This window comes from Genypterus blacodes, unplaced genomic scaffold (genome assembly GCF_046128005.1).
Source record: "Genypterus blacodes isolate CSIRO-AG114 ecotype Tasmania unplaced genomic scaffold, CSIRO-AGI_Gbla_v1 ptg000309l_1, whole genome shotgun sequence".
NCBI classification, from domain to species: Eukaryota; Metazoa; Chordata; class Actinopteri; order Ophidiiformes; family Ophidiidae; genus Genypterus; species Genypterus blacodes.
This window is the reverse complement of record NW_027467098.1, coordinates 29,699-50,000: the sequence shown is the minus strand read 5'-3', so window position 1 is coordinate 50,000 and position 20,302 is coordinate 29,699. Positions and strand designations below refer to the sequence as shown.

The 20,302-nt window shown below is 49.0% G+C and overlaps 2 protein-coding genes across 3 annotated transcripts in view; both read right to left on the bottom strand.

Annotated features, from left to right (window-relative positions):
• Nucleotides 1–2,428, bottom strand: part of sema3h (sema domain, immunoglobulin domain (Ig), short basic domain, secreted, (semaphorin) 3H) — a 43,665-nt gene extending 41,237 nt beyond the window's left edge. Inside the window, exon 1 of one of the 2 annotated variants that reach the window (XM_076137391.1) lies at nucleotides 1,456–2,428. In XM_076137391.1, the coding sequence (XP_075993506.1) occupies nucleotides 1,456–1,576 (121 nt within the window). In that variant the 5' untranslated portion in view covers nucleotides 1,577–2,428. The remainder of the gene's footprint in view (nucleotides 1–1,455) is intronic. The other variant, XM_076137390.1, reaches the window with a different exon arrangement.
• A 9,099-nt stretch (nucleotides 2,429–11,527) lies between these two features.
• rhoab (ras homolog gene family, member Ab) lies at nucleotides 11,528–18,667 on the bottom strand. The gene is made up of 5 exons (XM_076137389.1): nucleotides 18,558–18,667; nucleotides 13,217–13,374; nucleotides 12,483–12,603; nucleotides 11,860–11,990; nucleotides 11,528–11,752 (listed from the first exon to the last, which is right to left on the bottom strand). The coding sequence occupies exons 2-5, from the start codon at nucleotides 13,370–13,372 to the stop codon at nucleotides 11,579–11,581; spliced, it is 582 nt and encodes a 193-aa protein (XP_075993504.1). The 5' UTR covers nucleotides 13,373–13,374; nucleotides 18,558–18,667; the 3' UTR covers nucleotides 11,528–11,578.
• Nucleotides 18,668–20,302: the final 1,635 nt, after the last annotated feature.

Below are 20,302 nucleotides of genomic sequence, written 5' to 3'. Positions count from 1 at the left end.
TCGTTCTAACCTACGAGGTCAAGGCCCGGACTCCTCCAGAGAGTCAAGCCCCGCCCCTCTTCTCCACCAACAAGCCATCGGGGGAGGCCACGCCCTTTACACATCGATTCCACCACCGCCGTGTCTTCAACGAGGCGGAGAAGGAGGGCAGCTCAAGTCTCTGTTCACTGAAATGACCGTCCAGAAGTGAAGCCTCGCTCTGATGAAATCTAGTGGAGGGAAGAGCGGCGGCCAGAGCAGTAATTAATTAGAGCTTCACGGCGCTCTGGATCTGGGACTTCTGCCATCAGACCGTCGTAACTAAAAACTAACACACAGTCCTGAGGGGACGTTTGGGCACTTGAGAACTTCCGTTTGATTTAGCAGGAGAGGGACGATGAACGGACCAATGAGAGGAGAGGAAGCATCTTGATGTGACTCAGACAGCATCCAGAACCTTCTGTGGCAGGACGGAAGCTACGGTTCAGTGTGTTTACAGGCATGTGAAGAATCCAACTACACTCAACCACTGAAGCCCAGAAGGACACGTATGACTCGTCCACTGAGTTCTGGATCTACTGCTCCTTCTGGCTCTGGATCACAAAGAATGTAGCATTTTTTATTTTTCAAGAAATAAATGAGAGAGAGACCGAAAAGTAAAGTGAAGCTGGTTTCTGTGTTGATTTGTGTCCCAGCTTCAGCTCAGATGTGTTGGAGGAAGTTTCCTTTAGGTGTTTGGTTCCTTCAGTCAGTCCTTCCGTCCCTGTTTGTGTCCATGTGACCTTTGAACTTTACTGAGTTCTTCCCTCTTCCGTACTGCTCCACAGAACGACGGCGGCACTCCACTCGGGTCCACCGTACTCCATTTTTGTCCTAGCCTATAAAACGTTGACGACACCTGTCCGTCACAATGTGGAGCTCAAAGCGACAGCCTCCGAGGTTGGGTTTTAAAAACATTGGTTTCAACTTCAACCAACCAGAGAACCATCGCAAGTCCCACTTCAGAGAAACTACAACCAGCAAACCTTTGACTCTCTCTACCTTTACTTGTGTTTCTGCTCCTGTCCTTTAGGAGAGCACCGTCTGACACCAGCAGCAGTGTGTAGGTGTGCGGGCGGTCCTGACAGGCCTAAAGACCAGGGATTCATGTCCAAAACCCAACAAAGGTCATGGTGTCAAGAGAGAGAGGAAGAGAGGAGGAGAGGAGGAGAGGAAGAGACAAAGAGGCGGCGTGGAACAATGAGGGACACGGCGACAGAGACAGGTAGACAAAAAAGTCAGAGGTATAATTAGTCTGCCGTGTAGCGCCTAACAATGCGTGGGCTTTACCAGAGGGGGGAGGAGGGAGGAGAGTGTGTAATTACCTCACCTGCTTGTGTGTGTGTGTGTGTGTGTGTGTGTGTGTGTGGAGAGACTAAAGCGACAGATGTATGAGACAGTGAGAGAGGAAACGAGAAAAACAAGACGTCTTCTTACCCGAGTGTGTGAACTGCAGTCTGGGCTGAGACGCTCTCCATGCCCCCGTAAAGGTGGACCCCAGGTGGGCGACCAGGACCGCCGTCACCAGCCAGCACATCCTCCTCCTCATCTCACTCATACACACACACACACACACACAAACACACTCGCTGTGAGTGTGAAGCTGAGTCCAAATGTGGCAAAATCAAAACAATCCCAAGACGCAGAGATGCAGAGTGTTTCTCAGATTCAGAGCTGCGTTCAGGTGCACTGCTGAATCCAAAAGCACACACACACGCACACACACACACTTAGTCCAGAGTTAAGTCCAAACTGCTGTGATGCCGTCTCCAAACACACACTTTCTTCACAGTCCAGGTCCTGGAAACGATTCAGCGCTCCTCACTTAAAAAGGTAACACACACACACACTTGACCATCTGTGTGTGAGAGCGTGTGTGTGTGGGCTTCAGAGGGTAAAGTATTCCTGTATTCCAAGAAGCAAAGTGGTCTCTGTGCTGCCTCCTTCCAGCCTGACAGCTCTCCTCTGCTCCGGCTCTCCTCTCGCTCCTCTCTACATGTGACTGCTCTCTCTCTCTCTCCCTCCCTCTCTCGCTCTCTCTCTCTCTCTCTGAGTGCGTGTCTTTCTCTGTCTCTCTATCGATCTCTCTCTCTATCTCCAAGTCTCTCTGAGTGTGGCTCTCTCTTCCTCTCTCTCTTTCTGAGTGTCTTTCTCTCTCCTCTCTCACTCTCTATCGATCGCTTTCACTCTCTCTCTCTCTCTCTCTCTCTGTGGCACTGTGTGAGGTGGAGGGAGCAAAATCCCAAATATGCACACGCACGCACACACACACACACGCACTCACGCCTATTCACTGCTGCAGAAAACCTACTAAAGTGGAAACAAGAGTAGCAAATCAGCTTTCATCTTCATCTTCATCCCTCACTCCTCCGTTTCTTCTCCTTCTCTCTTTTCTCTCGTCCCCCCTCCCTCTCATTACCATCCTCTCTCTCTCTGCACATACATAACTTGTTATTTCTCAGCCGTCCTAACCCAATTGCAATCATTAGCGAGCGTCCTTCATCTTTATCTCCGTGTTGTCGTCGGGTCGCGGCGGCCCAGGATTCCGGTTCAATCGCAGGCTGGCGGCCACAATTTATTCCTTGGCTGGGATGAATAATGAATTTAGGCTGCGTGAGGATGAAGTGAAGAACGTTCTGTTCCCTCCAAGGAGTTCAGATGTGTAAAACATTCATTTGTTGTTTTCTGTTAATAATTAGTGTGGATATATTTTTAATGTGAGCCAGCAGATCGCTTCATGGCTTCATGGCGTCATGGCGCCGTGCGACGCCCCGATCCCGCGCTTCCTCCGTGCCCTTGAGCAAGGAGCTTCTGTTTCACATCATTAACTTGGACTCTTCTCAGTTGTTGATATTGTTGCTAGATGCAGGTCACTGAACACTGAGGGAACTTTTATAAAGTTTTGGGTAGAGTTTGCTGTAATCTTCACTTCATCCTGACAGGAAACATATCTGTCTCTGCAGCACCTCCTACTGGTGGGACACGATCTTCAGAAAACTTTGATCTAATCAGATTGGATGAGAGTGAGACGGTTGCTTGTCTGTGTAGCGATTTAGCCACAGATGTCATTTGATGACGTTTGTCCAAATCTAAATCCCTTTGGACGACTAATCTCTCATAAAAAGCTTGTAAATGAAACGATGTAGGAGCTTTAAAGGGGCCAGAGAGGCAAAGTTGGTTTGAGTTGTTCTTGTAGTTAAGTTTCAGTGGTGGAGAATGAGTTCATGTTCATAGAAAAAAAGGAAAATAGAGCATCGCTGAACATGAAAACATGGGAAATAAACAATGGGGAAACTCCTGGTTATCTAGAGCAGCCGGCATAGCGACGCTCTGACTGCGGCTCGTGTGTCAACAGAGCGGTCGTTTCTCCACATTGTTAACGGCCACTTACGACTTCCCAACCAGCTGGAACAGAAAGCCTCTGATTTCTATCTGAATTAGCCAATTAGCACGCGGGCTCAGATCCAACACACACTCACGTCAACACACAAACACACACGTGGCTTGACTGAGCTCAGTTAATGAGGACTCTCTGTCACATCCTGGTCACATTAGTGAGGTTTACGTCACATCTTCAGGCTGATACAAGCTTTAATGTCAGAAATTTAGAAAAGTGATGTAAGACCAGTGTAATAAAATATAAAAAAGGAGTTTGGTCAGGCTGCACCAGCATCAACTCAGGGGTTTACAGGAAAACAAGCGTGGCTTTAATATCTCCCCTAGTGTTTGTGCGTTAATCATCTTGAGCCCGAGGTCAGAGGTGGTGTCTCCAGGTGTGCTGCAAGCGGGGGCGAGTGTGTGTGTGTGTGTGTCATTAAAGCTCCTCCATGGAGTTCTTCTTCTACAAGTTTTTTGTATAACCCACAACGCCCCATGATACTGGAATTCAAAAGCTCAGCATCTTTCTCAGAGTCATTAGCCGTTTGAACTCTTCCTCCTCAAAGGTGCGGGGGGGGGGGGCTCAATCCAACACATGACAACAATCACACGCATGTAAAAAGGATAATAAGGTTTGGCTGCAATATTTTTGTTGGATTCTTTGTTGTAACAGTAAAATGTAACTGCAACTAACAAACAATTCAATTAATTCTACTGTTATTTTATCTAAACTAAACTGACAGGACAAAGGTAACAAAGTATCAAAGATAAGTAACATGAAATATTAAAAAGCAGCAAACTAGGAGCCAGATAAAGCAAAAGTTTGACCTTTCAACTCAATAAATGACCTTTAAACTCAAATACTTCTTATAGTTGAACCTATTTCTCTATGACTAAACTTTGTACATGAATCCTGGATAGTGTTTGTGATGTTTTACCTGTGTTTGATGTTCTGGTCCGGAGACTTGAGGCTGCCTGCAGAGAGAAACAGGAGGAAGACTCTGTTTAAAGATGAAGACAGACATTAGTGTGGTCTTCTGACTCCTGCTTCATTGTATTTTGACTTTATTGACAGAAACTACAGCACCGAGTTGACAGATATTATTAACCTCATTTTGTTTAAGCTTCTCCTCCATTTTAGCCAAATATGAACTGATCCAATTCTTCAAAACTCGGTTCCTTTACAAACATAAGCTCACCAAAATGGCCTCCGCAGCTCATTAAGGGACGAAAAAAAGCCAAAGTTCCACAAACAAACAGACAGAAGTCGAGACAGACTCACCTGCTGCGACCGAGCGGGGCTGAGCTGCGGCCTGAGGCGGTGCTGCCATCTTACGTTCCCTCTCGCTTATTACCTCGCTCGCGCAGCACGAAACATCGCGAGAGCTCGTTTCATCGCGAACAAAGCTAGTTCGGAACAACTATCAGATCTCGCGAGATTTAAACAAGGCGAGCTTGGAAGTGGCGTCAACTCGAAGTTCTGATTTGGTTCGCAACCTGGTGAAATATTCTCTATCAGTTACTACTTCTTTGATACAGGAAGTGACTACCCAGAATGGAAGAAGAAGAAGAAGTCGAGTTTGCTGTCATATGTATTAAACTCAAACCACCGGTAATGTAATGACAATACTTTACCGCTAGAGGTCTCCCTCAGATCAGGTGAATTCGGTGGTGTACGTTGAACTTAAAAAATAACATTCAAATGTTTTTAAAAAAACAGTAAAAGGAAACTGTGCCTGTATGTATTTATTTAAACGTTTATGTTCTTCATTTAAAGGCCATATCCCTCAGTAGGATACATTTCTAAAACACAATATTTCTATAATTGACTAAAGAAACGATTATAAATAAAGGTGCATCATAAAATTAGTCCAAAGTCAGGTCTGGGGTTTATCTGGTACAATCTACAATACGTCTGTAGGTGTTCAAAAATAAACCGGCATCTACAAACAAAACCATTCTCTTGTTATCAAACGCTTCAAAACATCACAGCCAATGTTTTAGTCACGTGACCTTTGGCCTCATCCAGCATCAATCACACAAGTCAAGGGATAAAAAATAAAGCTTTGTAAAGATCTATAATGATTCATATTGCATTATAATGAAGCAGGTGTCTTTTGTTGTTATAATTATCATGGCGGATCTATTATAAGCTTAGTTTACATAATCATTTCCCTCCGTCGTCATTTACCATAAATCTAAACGTGTGAGTGCCACATTGTTTCATTCTGACTGAGAGTCACATTTTATCCCAATATAAACTGGAATGAATCTCTATGCCAGGTGCGGTGCAGTTTATTACAGGGCGGGGGGATGACGTCACCACTAGGCGCGCTCCGGAAATGATGTGGTGGAAACCCAGAGTGCGAGGGCGCGCGTGACGGGGGCGCGCTCGATGGGCAGGGGTGGCCGAGTGGGGTTCTGTAATGTAAAAGAAGAAAAGCGTTTAAAAGCTGCGACACATTCTGATGAAGAGTCGTAAAGATGTGGAGGAGGAGGAGGAGGAGGAGAGGGGCGACGGTTTGTTATAGAGGGTCTGACCATGGCGGCACAGGGCGGCAGGCAACTGGGAGAAAGATCAGAAAAGGTCTGCGTGAGTCACAATCACGGCGAGAGTCTGTCAGAGCGTTCAACCAAAGTCAGAGCACAAAGAAAGGAGAAGAAAGTCAGAGAGAGAAGGGGGTGTGGGGGGGAGTCTTCTTCAAAGATCATCTATCTGACAGAGGACTCACTCCAACAACCCGACTTCACTCTGCACCACAGGGAGTTTCTGCAGCTTGTCTTTTCTCTCCGTCAATCAAATGAGAAATTCTTCTGCAAAAACAAAGAACAATACTTTTAGAGCCAGATTTGTTATTTATTATTCATGAGGCAATCAAGGCGAATTCACCCGCATTCTGCGGGTAATTTATGGTTCTTGGCATAATGGTCAGAGTGAGATGTCTGTCTCTGAGCCTTCATATCAGGATCTGGTTAAGACCCGCCCCCTCACTCCTGTTCCTCTCTCTCATTGGACGGTTCGCGTTTTTTATGTTCTTGTCCCATTGGACAGTGTGAGCGGGCGATGAACACATATTGGTTAAAAATAGTTGGGCTCGCGAGGAGCTAAAAATAGAACAGTATATAAGAGAAGAGACCGAGAAGAGCCGCGCGCCACTCCGCTCTGCGACCAGCAGCGGCAAGACGAGAGAGAGAAAGTCAGAGAGAGAGAGAGAGAGAGTGTTTTCTGGCCTTAAGGAGGCACTGATGAAGCGTCCTTCCTTCCTCCCTTCCTTCCTTATTTCCTCTCTGACTCACTTCCCTTCATTCTCTCGTTTCCTCTTCACTTTTCTCTGCTCTCTGGGCTTTAAGAGGCGAAGCTACGATCCAGCCTGAGCGTCTGAACGAGCCCAAACGTGAAGACGTCTACATGTCCTAACTCATTTGCTTGTTGCAGTGAAGAAGTCAAGTATTTGTGTTGTTTGGTTTATTTGTGTTTCTATGCAGTTTGAAGCCAAAACCCTGGAGAAACTCCAGAACTTTACTCTCTTCCATAGTGGACCTTGTACAGCCACATACAGAGTGTGTCTGTGTGTCTGTGTGTCTGTGTGTCTGTCTGTGTTGGTCTGTCTGTGTGTGTCTGTCTGTGTTATTATGGAGCCACTGCTGTGCTGAAAACACTGAAGAATACATTAAGATTCTTTGTTGACCTTATAGAGCGGAACTCCTTACTTAGTCTTCTGCCTGTAAGTCATCCTCACCATTAGTGCCTTGGTGCCTTGCTCAAGGGCAGAGGCAGGAGAATTCCTCTGTTTTTCCCTCATTACAAGAAAGAAAATGGCTCCTTTGTCTCCAGATGTGCGACCAAACCTGCTTGAGTAATACGGACACTGAACTACACAAAATGTACACTCACAAAAACATCTCACACAACAGTACCACCCAAATCTTCTTAGCCTAAGCTGTGCCTGTTGGCTCTTATGCTGCTGCTGCAGCACCCGAATGATCTTGATGGAGATAAAGTCTCATTTATTCTGCCCGTCCACGGGTTTGCTTTCATGCATCAACGCCTCTGCAGTCTCACACCGCTGCTGTGCGTTATTGTTGCTCAGCGCTGCAGCACAACATCCAGCGCCGCCTCACATCCTCCCACACGCTGCTCTTCATCTGCAGGCTGAAGCTACAGGATGGTGCGTTTGTAGCCATCTGCTCTTCAAAGAGGACGACAACCGCCACAGTAACAGGAACCTCAGCAACCTCTGAGAAATGACCTGCGGTAAACGAGCAAGGTGAATGTAAGAAACCAGAGGAAACTGTTTGGTTTCTTTGCATCATCAAGTTCTATTTACAAACTCAAACAGACATATTTCCGAACTGACAAACCTGATACTGAACGACTCGTGCCTCCTAGAGACAGCATGCTAAGCTAAGCAGCCTAGATGTTCGTCACTCTGGGGCCATGTTCATGTTCTTCCTGGGGGATCCTAAGATGTTCTCAGGCCAGATGGGTTCCAGTGTATTCTGGGTGGACTCCAGGATCTCCACCCAGTTGGATGTGTTGACAGCTCCCTCCCTGAGTCGATGTCCAGGAGGCTTCATGATTAGACGCCCAAACGTCCTCGGGTGGCTGCTTTGAAGGAGCAGATGTTCTACGCTGAGCTCCCTCCTGATGTCTGAGCTCCTCACCCAGTCTCTGAGGGAGTTTAGACAGTTTTGAAACTCTTCTCAGTCCCTTTCCTTTGGTCACTTCCCTGAGCTCATGACCATCGGTAAGAGTTTGGACTTGGACTCACTCTCTTCTACCCGACAGGCGTAAATGGTTGAAAATGGTTGAAAAGGTTGCAGATTTATTTACAAGCACACAATATGAAACTCACACCTCTAAAAAGTAGTGTAAGAAGTCTTATTTCTGTTTCCTTTCCTTTCTCCTTCCTGATCTGTGTTGATCCCCATGGGGAGGATTGTAAACCTGTGAACTTGAATCGTTGTGCACAACCCATTAAACTACTTCTTGCATCACTCCATTCATATTTCATGTGCATTGATTGGATTAGAAAGCTTCCCCCGTCCCTGAAGGCCACAATGAAAAGGAGCTGGGTGTTATAGAAAGTAATTTATTACACAAACCAAAGCTAGTTTACAAATACAGTTTCCAGTCCTGCGCGTGTGTGTGTGTATAGTCTAGTATGAACAAACCCATGATTCATATTTACAGACTTTGCATACATCTCCATCTCCCTGTTCCTTTGTTTACATTTATGTTTCAGCAACCAAAATTCCAATTTAAAAATACAATAAAAACTAGAAATAAAATGATTTGTACATGAGGAGACTTCTTTACTTTTCTCATCTTTTCAGCCCAGTCTGTGTTCAGAACAAAACAAACAGATAAACAGCCAGCACTCGTGGTTCTAGCGAAGCTCTAGACAGGCAGCCAGAGGCCAGCCTTTCTCCTGACCGCCTCATTACAGCATTTGGCAGATTATGATGACGGGTGATAACCAATTGGAAATCAAAGGAAATTTTCAGTTAAAGCACAAAAGAAGAACAGAAGCAGTCCCCCAGTCTTCCACCTCCCATTTTAAATACTGATACAACATTTTAGGACTTCTTTAAAAGAGGAAAGCAAAAGTATAAGAACAGGTTCCTGGATCCCCCCCCCCTGTAGGCCGTGAAGGAGAGCAGGAGGGTTAGACGCCTCTATCTGGCTGGAGGCCGCGGCCACTCTAGGGATCGCTTTGCTCTAGTCTGGTCGAATCCCAACTCTGACCAGCCGCCCTCTACATTTTAGCAGCCACTGGCATTTTTGGAATGAAAAAAGACTTCAAAGGACAACTGGAAATACAGCTGAGCTCTGCTTGTCAATCATGAGAGTGATCTGCCGGATGATCTCTGGATCGTGCGGTCGCTCAGTCTGACCGCTGAAACGCATTCTGATGTCACATTTGTCACATTCGTCAGTCACGGGTTGAGAACCTCAGCCTGCCTCATTCATAACGTCATCAGAGTGGGAGTTGTGTCTTGCATAATGGGGTTTCTGTCCCTGAACGTGGAGAGTGACGGTGACGGGTCAAAGAGTCAGGATGTGGCTCCTCAACCAGCACCGCCGCAAGAAACCACAAATTCCACCACGACCCTCAACCGATGCTGATGGAGGAAGCGGCGCTGCCACATCTGCTCTCTGTCACAGACGATGACGAGTTTGTAAAGTCGATGTCATTCAGAAGGAAAAACAATATGCATTTGATTTGGAGCCTAAGATACAAACAGCACCGTAACGATAAAGCAGCGAGTCAAACACACAAGTCACTGATGCTCTACAAACTGAGCAACGCCAACTCTAGGGGCAACGTGACGTCCATGCAGATTTAAGTTGGTCAATCCCTGTCAGGTGGTCAAGGAGCCTCTGGAGCAGGGGGACCAGGGCCACTGCCAGAAGGTTAGGAGCTATTATCTTAGGGGATGAAGATGAAGGTCTCAGCGAGAGAGAGAGAGAGAGAGGAGGTCTCTGACAGCCTCACAGCTGATCACTCTGCAGGCATGCAGGTCTGCTCATCAGCCGGCTTACTGCTGAAGAGCCAGACTACATCTGACTGCAGAGGTAAAGGGGAAACCGTTTCTGCAGGTGGAAGTACCAACGGTTAGCAAGAACACGCACACAGCTGGAAACACACAGGATGACGTGGTCCGGCCCCAGACCACCCAGATGAGACATGGACCAGTTGGGACTATTGTACATGCCAACGGAGAAAAGGTAAGATAATAGTGTCCATCCCAAATAAGGAGATGACCGGTGTGCATGTAAACACAGGACCCCCCCCAGACCCCCCCTCCTGGTCCCTGGTCCTGGTCTAGAGTCAGGGGAAGGAGAGCAGTAGGAGGGCCTGAGCTCAGGCTGATGGAGCTCAGGCTGATAGAGCTCAGGCTGATGGAGCTCAGGCTGATGGAGCTAAGCCTGATGGAGCTCAGCCTGATGGAGCTCTACGAGGCTTTTCAATTAGTTTCATCATGTCAGTCACTTAGTTCGGATAATTCTTTTATAACATAACTACTTTTTGTACAATCAGGCTGAGTTAAAGCAGCCGGACATTTAAACTGATACGGGGACATCTTATCTTTATTCCAGACGGATCTAAGCTCAGGTTCCTTCTGTTAATAATACAGCATTCATTTGGTTCTTGGTTTGTTTGGACGCCTCCTCTCAAACATGAACACGAGCACGGACATTCCAAAAAGCTTAAACCTATGAAGAAAATACTACTGAAGTCAAGAGAGGACGAGTGATATCTTTATTGAACTGCTCCCCAGAGACACAGAGCTGATGTGAGCGTCCCTGTGGAGCCACGTCCGTCTCTCTCTCTTTGGGAAGCGTTCTCTTTCAGATCTCGCCAAAATGATTTGATCTAAAATGATGTGGGTACAGAGCAGTGTCCTCTCTCTGCCTCCATTAAATACTTGCTGTGGAGCTGAAGCTCATGACCTCACTGCTGAGTCCCAGATAAGGTCAGCTCAACACCAGAAACAGCCAATGTGCAAAACCAGTTTCTAATCTTAATGTTTGCCCTGGTTTGGTATTTACAGCCTCTATGTCCCCGTCTGTCCCTCTGTCCCCGTCTGTCCCCTCCCTCCCTAGCCCTGTCTCCAGGCATGGACACCTGGGGAAATGTTTACAGTGGTCGTCGATGCCTGTGCTCTCTGCTTAGCCCCGTCTGTCCGTCTGTCAAGTCAACCAGGCAGGAAGACAACTCTACTTCCTGCTGTCCGCTGGCCTCGGTCACAGGGACTTCCTGTGACTCACAGGCGCCTCCACCAGTTCTCCCAGTCAGATTATTAATTGATTTGAAACCAGAGGCCCAGGATCCAGATGTTCCCTCTCAGTGTAATGTACCAGCGTGAGGCCGGTGGCTCGAGGGGAAACCAGAGGCAGAGCGCCGGCTGGTTCACTGTGGAGCTCAGGGCTCCATCTCCCCCGACCTGTGACCCAACCAACCAACCAACCAACCAACCAACCCCCCCCCCTCCCTCTCATCCAAGCTTCCCAAACCCAAATCCCAGAGTAAATTTAGTCCATCACATGGCCCTGTTACAGCGGGAGTCATGCCCCGCCCCCTCCCCCCTTTAGCAACCCCCCTCCCCTCCCTCCCCCCCCTCCCCCCGGTGCAGCAGCCCGGGGGGTAAAAACTGTCCAGTTTAGTGAGCTGCCTTACAGCAGTGCACATTTATTGCTCTTCTTGCCGCGGCGAGCCTGCAGCGCCGCCCTGGTGGCCAGCTCAAACACCTCCCGCACGCCGTCCTTGGTCTTGGCGGAGCACTCCATGTAGCCGGACGCCGCGATCCGGCCGGCCATGTCCCGGCCCTCGTCCGTCTTCACCGGCTCCTGTTGGACCAAAACCACACAGAGATCTCAGATCAGAGTCGGGTCTGTTAGACGAGTCAGAGCCCTGGTTCTCCTCAGGGCCGGAGCCAAACGTCCTCCTCTCCTACCTGCTTCATCTTGGCCAGCTCCCGGCGTGTGTGCTCGTCGTTGCGGAGGTCCTTCTTGTTTCCCACCAGGATGATGGGAACGTTGGGGCAGAAGTGTTTGACTTCTGGGGTCCACTTCTCTGGAATGTTCTCTGTGACACAAAGAGCAGAGAGCAGAGATGAGAGAGAGGAACATGTGGTCCAGCTGTGGTCCAGCTGTGGGCGGAGCAGCTCCTGGATGTTGCCATGGCAGCAGTTTGATCATATTAACGTTATCTTGCTCCTAAACACAAAGTGAGGGTCTTCTGAGGATCACTAAGAGCTCACAGGAGAGGCAGAGAGTTGAGCTCCTTTTATTCTAAATGAGCTGAAGTCTCCTCTGCAGTTTAGAACCTCAGCACAGTGCTGCTCTCACTCAGCAGGGAGATGAAGGGCACGACTCGCTGCTGCACGCCAGAGCGGCATGCTGCTGCATAACAAACAGCTCGCCTGTGTGTGTGTGTGTGTGCGTGTGTGTGTGGGGGGGGTCCTCTATAAATGCCACTAAGATGAAGACCAAAATGCAACCTGCACGTTCCACAAATAGCTTCTTATGGAGACTGCAGAAGTGTGTGTGTGTGTGTGTGTGTGTGTTTTGTACTCACCCAAGCTGTCGGGGCTGTCTATGGAGAAACACATGAGGATGACGTCAGTGTCTGGATAGGACAGAGGTCTCAGCCTGTCATAGTCCTCCTGACCGGCCGTGTCCCAGAGCGCCAACTCCACCTGACACACACACACACACACACACAGAGGGAGAGGGAGGGAGAAAGAGGAAGGAGGGAGGGAAGAGGAAGACAAGATGGTGGAGAGAGAAGTTACTCTTCAGCGTGCAGCTTCATGTTCTCTCTCTCAGCTGAGCTGTACCGACACGTTGACAGGTCCAGAGGTCAACCTGCCAGATGAGCTCGCATGACCTCTGACCTGTGTGTGCCTGACTTATCAGCTGCAGTCAGAGGAAACCTTCATCTTTACAGTCTCACAGCACAGCCACACACTGAAGCCTGCCAGAGAGCCTGAGGCTAAATACGGAACAGAAACTAGTTCAAGACGTATGGAGACATGAGACAGGAAGTAGCCTGAGCCCTCCTCCTCTTCCTCCTCCGCAGAGGGTCAGAAATCACCCAGACAATAAAAACACTATGTCCCAGAATCCCATTAAGCCAGAATGAGGTCATCCTGGGGGGTTGTAACAAACTAAGACCATGGAGCCGTCTCTCTGTGAGGCTTCGTTCTAGCTGCAGCTCTGAGGTCTGAAGCCGGATGCAGACGCTCCGTGTTCCTCTGGGGCCAAACAGAGAAACAATGACCTCATCGGTGTTACAGATCAACCACCAACCTGTTTGCCGTCGACCTCGATGTCGGCCACGTAGTTCTCGAACACGGTGGGCACGTAGACCTCGGGGAACTGGTCCTTACTGAAGACGATCAGCAGGCAGGTCTTCCCACAGGCTCCATCGCCCACGATCACCAGCTTCTTACGGATGGCCGCCATCCCTGCAAAACGACACGGAGGTGAGAAGAACGACACAGACGAGCAACGAGACAGGAAGTCAACCAGGCACAAATCCACTGTTTACTTATTAAAAACCCTTAAAGATTCCCAGCTGCTTTGTTTCATGTTGAACCTCCATGATGATCTGCTGCTCTCAGATCATGACCCTGTGACCTTTACAGTCAAGTCAGCGTTAAGCAGGACAGTCTATGACATCGCTGCTGTCATAAAGTCGCTCCTAATGGGAGGAGCAGCATGATAAGAGCGCACACACACCCACACACACACCAGGGTGTGCTTAAGGGCTGAGAGGGGCCAAAGCTCCAGGACATTCCACGCATCACACACACATATATATATATATAGGCTCCTGCCCCTGTAGAACAGAAGTTACACACACACACACACACACACACACACACACACACACACACACACACACACACACACACACACACACACACACACACACACACACACACACACACACACACACACACACACACACACACACACACACAGAGGGAGGATCTGAACGTGACAAAGGAGGAAGTGAAGCTCAGCCCAGGACAAACACACACGCCTTGGTGTGTGTGTGTGTAAGGCCATGATGTCACCCGCCTGCCTGACAGGGAACTCATAGGAACAAAATGGCCGACAACAATCTCGTGTCATGTGTTGCTGCTCCATAAAGACAGATGACCCAGTGCATGATGGGAGTCGTGTTACAGACAGCCAGGCGTCGCTGAGCCTGATCTATAGCTGCTGAGTCACACACCAAACCAACACATGCCAGTGTGTCATGGGATCAGACCCCCGTCACCCCAAAGCCTCAGAGACCAACAACACGGACCGGTGTGTGACGCTGCAGGCAGCAGATGGTGGCAAACGCACAACACACACAGGAAGAGAGCAACTTCCCTCTGCACACCAGCAGGAAGTGACCAAAAATGGCTAAATGGAGGAAAGAGGAAGAACTGACTGACTGACTCTCTCTCACACACCCACACACAGTGAGGCAGTGGGGTATTGAACCCTCAACCTGTGCCACAGTTACACATGTTTCTCTCCAAAAGCTGCATTTCTGTCCCAGTCTGGCTTTGACACGTTCCCTCTCTGAGCCTGTAAACCTGAGCTCTCTCTCCAGCTGGATCGGCTCAGCAGACGTTCCTGGACACACACATGACTTTGCTTTCATACATCAATCTTATTCTACAACTCTTTACATTGAAGTTTCTTGAAATCTTCTTCTAGAGGCTGAAGCTGAAACTTTCCCTCAGTCAGTCTCTGTCTCTGTCTCTCTCTCTGTCTCTCCACCCTGTGCCTCCCCCCTTGTGTTCTGCAGCAGAAGCTCTCAGCTGTAATTGTGTGCGTCGTCCACTTCCCTCTTTGCTGCGACATTCATTTGTGTTCTGATGCAAAGCGAGCTGCAGTTTTCTCCCCTGCAGCACGTTAGGATAGAATCCCCTCATGATGAAACTGCCACGGCCCAGCGGGCACAGAGAGTGAACCCCCACCCACACAACACAAGCTGAGCCTGAGCCCAGTAACACTGCAGACGTTCAGTGTTTCTGCTGATCCCTGTTCTTTCCTCTGATGAGACCCAAAGCTGCCGGTGTCCTAGAAACGCTACAGGAAGACGAGACCATTAAAGATGAGAGGTTCCCTCTATGACCTGAAGCAGAGACAAAGACAAGAATGGGGGCAGCTGTAGCCTGGAGGTGTGTGAGTGTGTGTGTGTGGTCAGGGGTTCAAACCCTTCGCCTGGGGGTGAAGCTGTTAGCCTAAATACACTGTGCCCTGTTTCAGCGTGAGACCTGAAGCCCCCCACAGCAGGACTCAGTCACAACAAGGAGCCTTCAGGTGCCAGCAGAGGAAGACGCCTGGAGACACCATCAGGTCAATAACAACATTACCAATATAACCTAAAGTGTGTCAGGGTCTGTGTGTGTAGGCAGGCAGGAGGACTCCATCATTAGAGACCTGGAGGCTGAGCTCACGACTCATTACGCCTCAACCGCACATCACACACACACTTAACTCACGGCCCAAAGAGAGGGAGACCCAGAGACACCCTAACACAGAGCTACGCCACAGAGCAGAGGCTGGAGCGACACACACACAGGGAGGTTAGAGGTCAGCATGCTGGGCTGTCCATCATCTCAGTGTTACTGTCATTAATGAGTGGAGTTCCAGCTGTGAGTCCACATAAGCAGAGGTGATGTCATCTGATCAGGACGTTAATATGGCAGAGTTAAGTTTCCAATCACATGCTGGCGGTCTGTGACTGAGTGAACACTTCCACCCGTGCTGATTTGAAACCCATCATGGCGTCGGCATGACGAATGAAAACATCAATCGAAGTAAACATCTCTTTGAAGTGCAGGTGAACACACTGAGGGGTCAGACAGAGACGAGGGCGAGGACGAGGAGATGAAACACAGCAGCACAGCGACATCAGAGGGCCGAGCGCACACACACACACACACACACAGGAGAGGGCCAAGAGTCCAGGATGAAGACTGGACCTGGAGCTGACAGGAAGGGTTAGACAGACGGCTCTATCCTCCTCCTCCTCCTCCTCTACATGCTGTGACTCCTGGTGCTCTGGTTGACCCTGGGCCACCATCAGAGCAGAGTCCTGGACGTTTACGAGCAAAAGACAACGTTTGATTTGTTCTCCTCTATTTGTAGCGTTGAAGTGAAGCAGCCAGCCTGATCCGTGGTGTGCAGAGCATCCTCTTCCTCCTCTTCCTCCTCCTCCTGCTGCTGCTCAGCCTGTGGACACGTGGAACTCCAGGCCTGCCCGCACTGGCCCACGCCCGCTAAAACACACACAGAGCAGAGTCGTCCCCACCTACAGGGCTGCTCTGGATGCTCTCTGTGACTGATCAAGTTCACATTTGATAAGCAAAGTGCAATATTCACTCTGCAGCGTCTCCGTGTCTCTCTCTCTCACACACACACACACACACACGTAGTCTTCAAGGTGGAAAATTAGCAGCAGCTCAATGATGCTTGACTGACTGTTGACTGGTGAATATATCCAGGCTGTGATTAAGCACTGGATCACATGGCTCCTGTCAGGCTGAAGCCCTTACACACAGATCCTTTAACTATGAACACACACTTCATGGTTTAAGTTTCTTCCTTGATGGCCTAATAAAGACAACATGACAACACAGTGACACCTAACAGCTGAGACCAGAGGCCTCAGGGGAGCGAGCACAACACAACAATGAACCAACGACTTCATCTAAAGCTTCAGCATCCAGACCCTCCATCAGGAGACACAGAGTGACCCGGTGAGCTCAGACGCTCCACAGCAACAACTGCCTTCATGACCGCACAACACTGGGATGACAACATATTGATTGGCATTATAATGAAATTGGATATTGATCGGTGAAGTCTTGTGTGTTATGTTTCAGTCAACAGCTTCAGCTTAGCAGTTTATAAAAGCAGCAATACAAATAAACACGGCCTCCTGTCTGCCTCAGTGTGCTGGTGGCACCTCAGGGTGCTGATGGCACCCAGCAGCTCCAGATGCTCCTCATGAGCTCTCAGAGGCTTCTTCTACACAACATTTAACCCTTCAAAGCTTCTGGCAAATCTAGTCTAATAAAGACGGCCTTACTCTCTCAGACACGGTGACTTGTGAAGCAGGTCGCTCCCATCTGACCACCTGAAGCTGCAGGAGCACCACGGAACTACAGGAGCTCAGTCAGTCAGGTTACAGATCCAGGTCCTTCTCAGGGTCACACTGTCACACACATCTCTAAGCTCAAACTCAAATTAAACATTTATCCCCCTGTTGGACAGAGTGTATGAACTTTGCAGGCCACTGTAGCTGCTGAAGGTGTGCGAGAAAGAAAACAGAGCTTGGAAGGAAAATGCAGCCCTGCCTCCTCTTCACGCCTCGGCACAAGCAGCCAATCACCGGGGGGCGACGCCAGCGTGCCTGGTGGGGCGGTAGAGTGGGACAGCTACAGAATTTGACAAGTGTGGACCCAACAAATTGGCAGGTGGGGCGTTAGGATTCCACCTCCAGCAGCAGCGTGACAGACGGAGCAAACTGCAGCCCGGCGGGGTTTGCAGAACATCGGGTCGGGCCAGCAGACAAGAGGACCGAGAGTCACTTGACCTTCAGAAAAATGACCTCATTTCATTCTGGTGCCACATCAGCTCCCTGTGATGTGTGTGTGTGTGTGTGTGTGTGTTGCTGTATGAAACACCAGCTCACATTCTAAACACACAATAACCAAATACTGTGTCAAACACACTCATAAGCCGTACAGATCAATCTGGCTAGTAGCCCTTGTGGACTGGGAGCCTCGGGTGGCCAGTGGACACAGAGAGCTGCGTGTCCTGCCTCAGAGCTGCCAGTGTTTGGACAAAGTGTGTTTTTGAAGCCGCCATCCACTGGGTGGGTCACCAGAAAGATGGCGTCATCACACAGGCAACAGATGGCTAGTGTGTCCGCAGTGGAAGAATGGGTGGGTGGCCCCGATCCAAACTAAACACCGAGCGGCACCGACACATCACACACACCCTCATCAACACCACCGAGGGGCTGCGATCGACCAAAGCAATGCGTGGAATTAAAGACGATTAAACTTCAACTAGAAATCGGGCGGAATTCGAACTCTGACACGAGCACAGCCGCCAAAAACACACATTTATGGCTCAAACACTTCATTGTGCGTTTGTTTCCCCCTTTCGTATTTTCCACGAACAGCCACCGAGCGACACGGAGCCCCGCTGAGCCGCCGGGACGCCGCCCGGTCCGCCCAGACGAGCCAGGAAAAGAGCCTCATTGTTTGGGCTCTGGATCATCGAGGCCGAGCGCCGCGGTTTAGTTTAAAACATTTAAACAACTTTTCACAGCCGATTAACAGCAACCAACAGAGCATTAACAGGTCGGTCCGAGCGGGTGAGGCGGGTCAGAGCCCTTTTACCGACGACACGGAGGTTTTTTGTCGCCGGCACTCTGCGCGGCGAGTGCGGAAGCGGCTGAGCCCCAGCTCGGCTGCGGGAGAAGCTAGCTTAGCCGCCGTTAGCTGCTACCTAGCGCGGCCTCCCAAAGCTCCAGACAACTTCAAACTCTGTCCCCGTCCCCTCGAAACCGAGCCCGGGGCCACGGACACGCACTCGGGCGTCTCCGCGCCGTCCCTAAGTAGTTTACCTGCAGTTTCCGTGGCTCGCAGTCGTGTGTGGTTCTCTTCGCCGGAGCTCAGTCGCCGTGCCGCCCGCTGCTCGCTCCGCTTTCGGTCCGTTACAATGAGCGAGCCGTCGGGCGCGCGCAGTCTCGGTTTGTAGTTTGGGAGCTACGGAGGGGGGAGGGGCGGCGGGCACGCGCACGAGCCACACCTGCGCGGGCACGTCACGGGGTTACAACGAAACCTGCAGCGCCGCACACACACACAGACACACACAGACAGGCAGACACACACACACTGCACACACTCGGGCCCGGACCGGGCGGACCAGGTCCATGTGGACTCAGGGTCCCACATAATCAGCGTTTATATCTCATTTTCAAACACAAAGCTATTATGAATCCATGAACAGACAAGACCGTTGCCCAACTCTCCTCCTCCTCCTCCTCTGTCTGTTTACTGTCTGGGTGTGGTGCAGTATTCACCTCTATTGTGTAGCTTGGTTATGTTGTTTTATTGTCACATCTACACTTTTAGAACAAAAAAGTCCTCGTACATACAGTATGTATTTGGCAAATAATTATTGTATTACATTATTTTCATCTATTCTATTTAATTCCCTGAGTTGCATCAGGTTGTGTTCTTTTGTTTATCTTTATCATCCTTTTCCACAAGTTGAATATCTAAAGCTCAAATTTGACCCAGAATCCTCGATGTAAAAGAAAATGATAGTGGGTGTAAAACGTATATATAATAAAAAATATAAGTCATGACGTCAAGATGAAATCATGTGTTTATCTACTCCGCCGCATCACAATGTTAGTAAAGGTTAGTAATCTGCTGAATTTGAGTATTTCTACTTTACTTTGATACAACCCGGAGTCCTGTGACGCTCCGAGTGATGAATTTGAGTTCTGCTTCTTGTTTAAAATAATTAGTGGGTTTACGCCCGCGCGTTTCCTTTATGAGAACGAATAAAGACAATTAAAGCTTTGCTAACGGAAAACGCAAAACGTTCTTCCATTGAACAAGCCTGCGGTGTGTTTGTAGGCCTACTGCGCCCTCTGGTGGTCAGCTATGGTAGCGACCCAACTCCAGTGCGGTCTAATGGGATTTTAATGGCCGAATATAATAAAGTGCAGCCACTTACGGCTCCCAGGCTTATTACTTTGTTTACCTTTGACATTTATTACCCTTATTAGTTCGCTTTATTTATGTATCCATATATTAAACAGGTATGCTGCATTGTTTTATAGTGTGGTTGAGCACTTCTCTTTAACAGCACTTGTTTGGTATGGATCTGTAAAGCTCTTACCTCAGAACCTCTCCTGTCTGCCCTGGCTGCTTTTACAACAGGAGGATTCTTTAATATGACCATAGCTCCATTTTCACTCGAGCTTTCACAAGAAGAACAGGATCCAGATCTCTATAGGGTCGACCTCCTCACCCAGGAGGCCTGTGAACCTAAACATCAGTAAAATAACACATGTATGAAAACTTACACAACAGATATGAGTCAGGAACAACGACCCAAACACTCTCATTTCATACAATCGCCTTTTATTTCATACAGATAAAGAAATATATCCAAAAACTAAAACAAAGGAGTCTGTGCAATAGTGACAGTACAGAGAGACAGAGAGGGCGGGAGAGAGAGAGAGGGAGGGTGAGAGGGAGGGTGAGAGTGAGAGGGAGAGAGAGAGAGAGCGGTGTGAACCAGATTTGTTGGTGTGAAGCAGAGGCGGGGCCACATTGAGGCAGCAGCCGTTTC

What these genes read in the sequence shown, in the direction of transcription:
- rhoab (XM_076137389.1), bottom strand. Translation starts at nt 13,372, where the DNA reads ATGGCGGCCATCCGTAAGAAGCTGGTGATCGTGGGCGATGGAGCCTGT. An exon ending in AGACAGCCCCGACAGCTTGG is followed by an intron (nt 11,991 to 12,482) that starts GTGAGTACAAAA and finishes TTTGTGTCACAG; the next exon opens with AGAACATTCCAGAGAAGTGG. An exon ending in AGCTGGCCAAGATGAAGCAG is followed by an intron (nt 11,753 to 11,859) that starts GTAGGAGAGGAG and finishes TTGGTCCAACAG; the next exon opens with GAGCCGGTGAAGACGGACGA.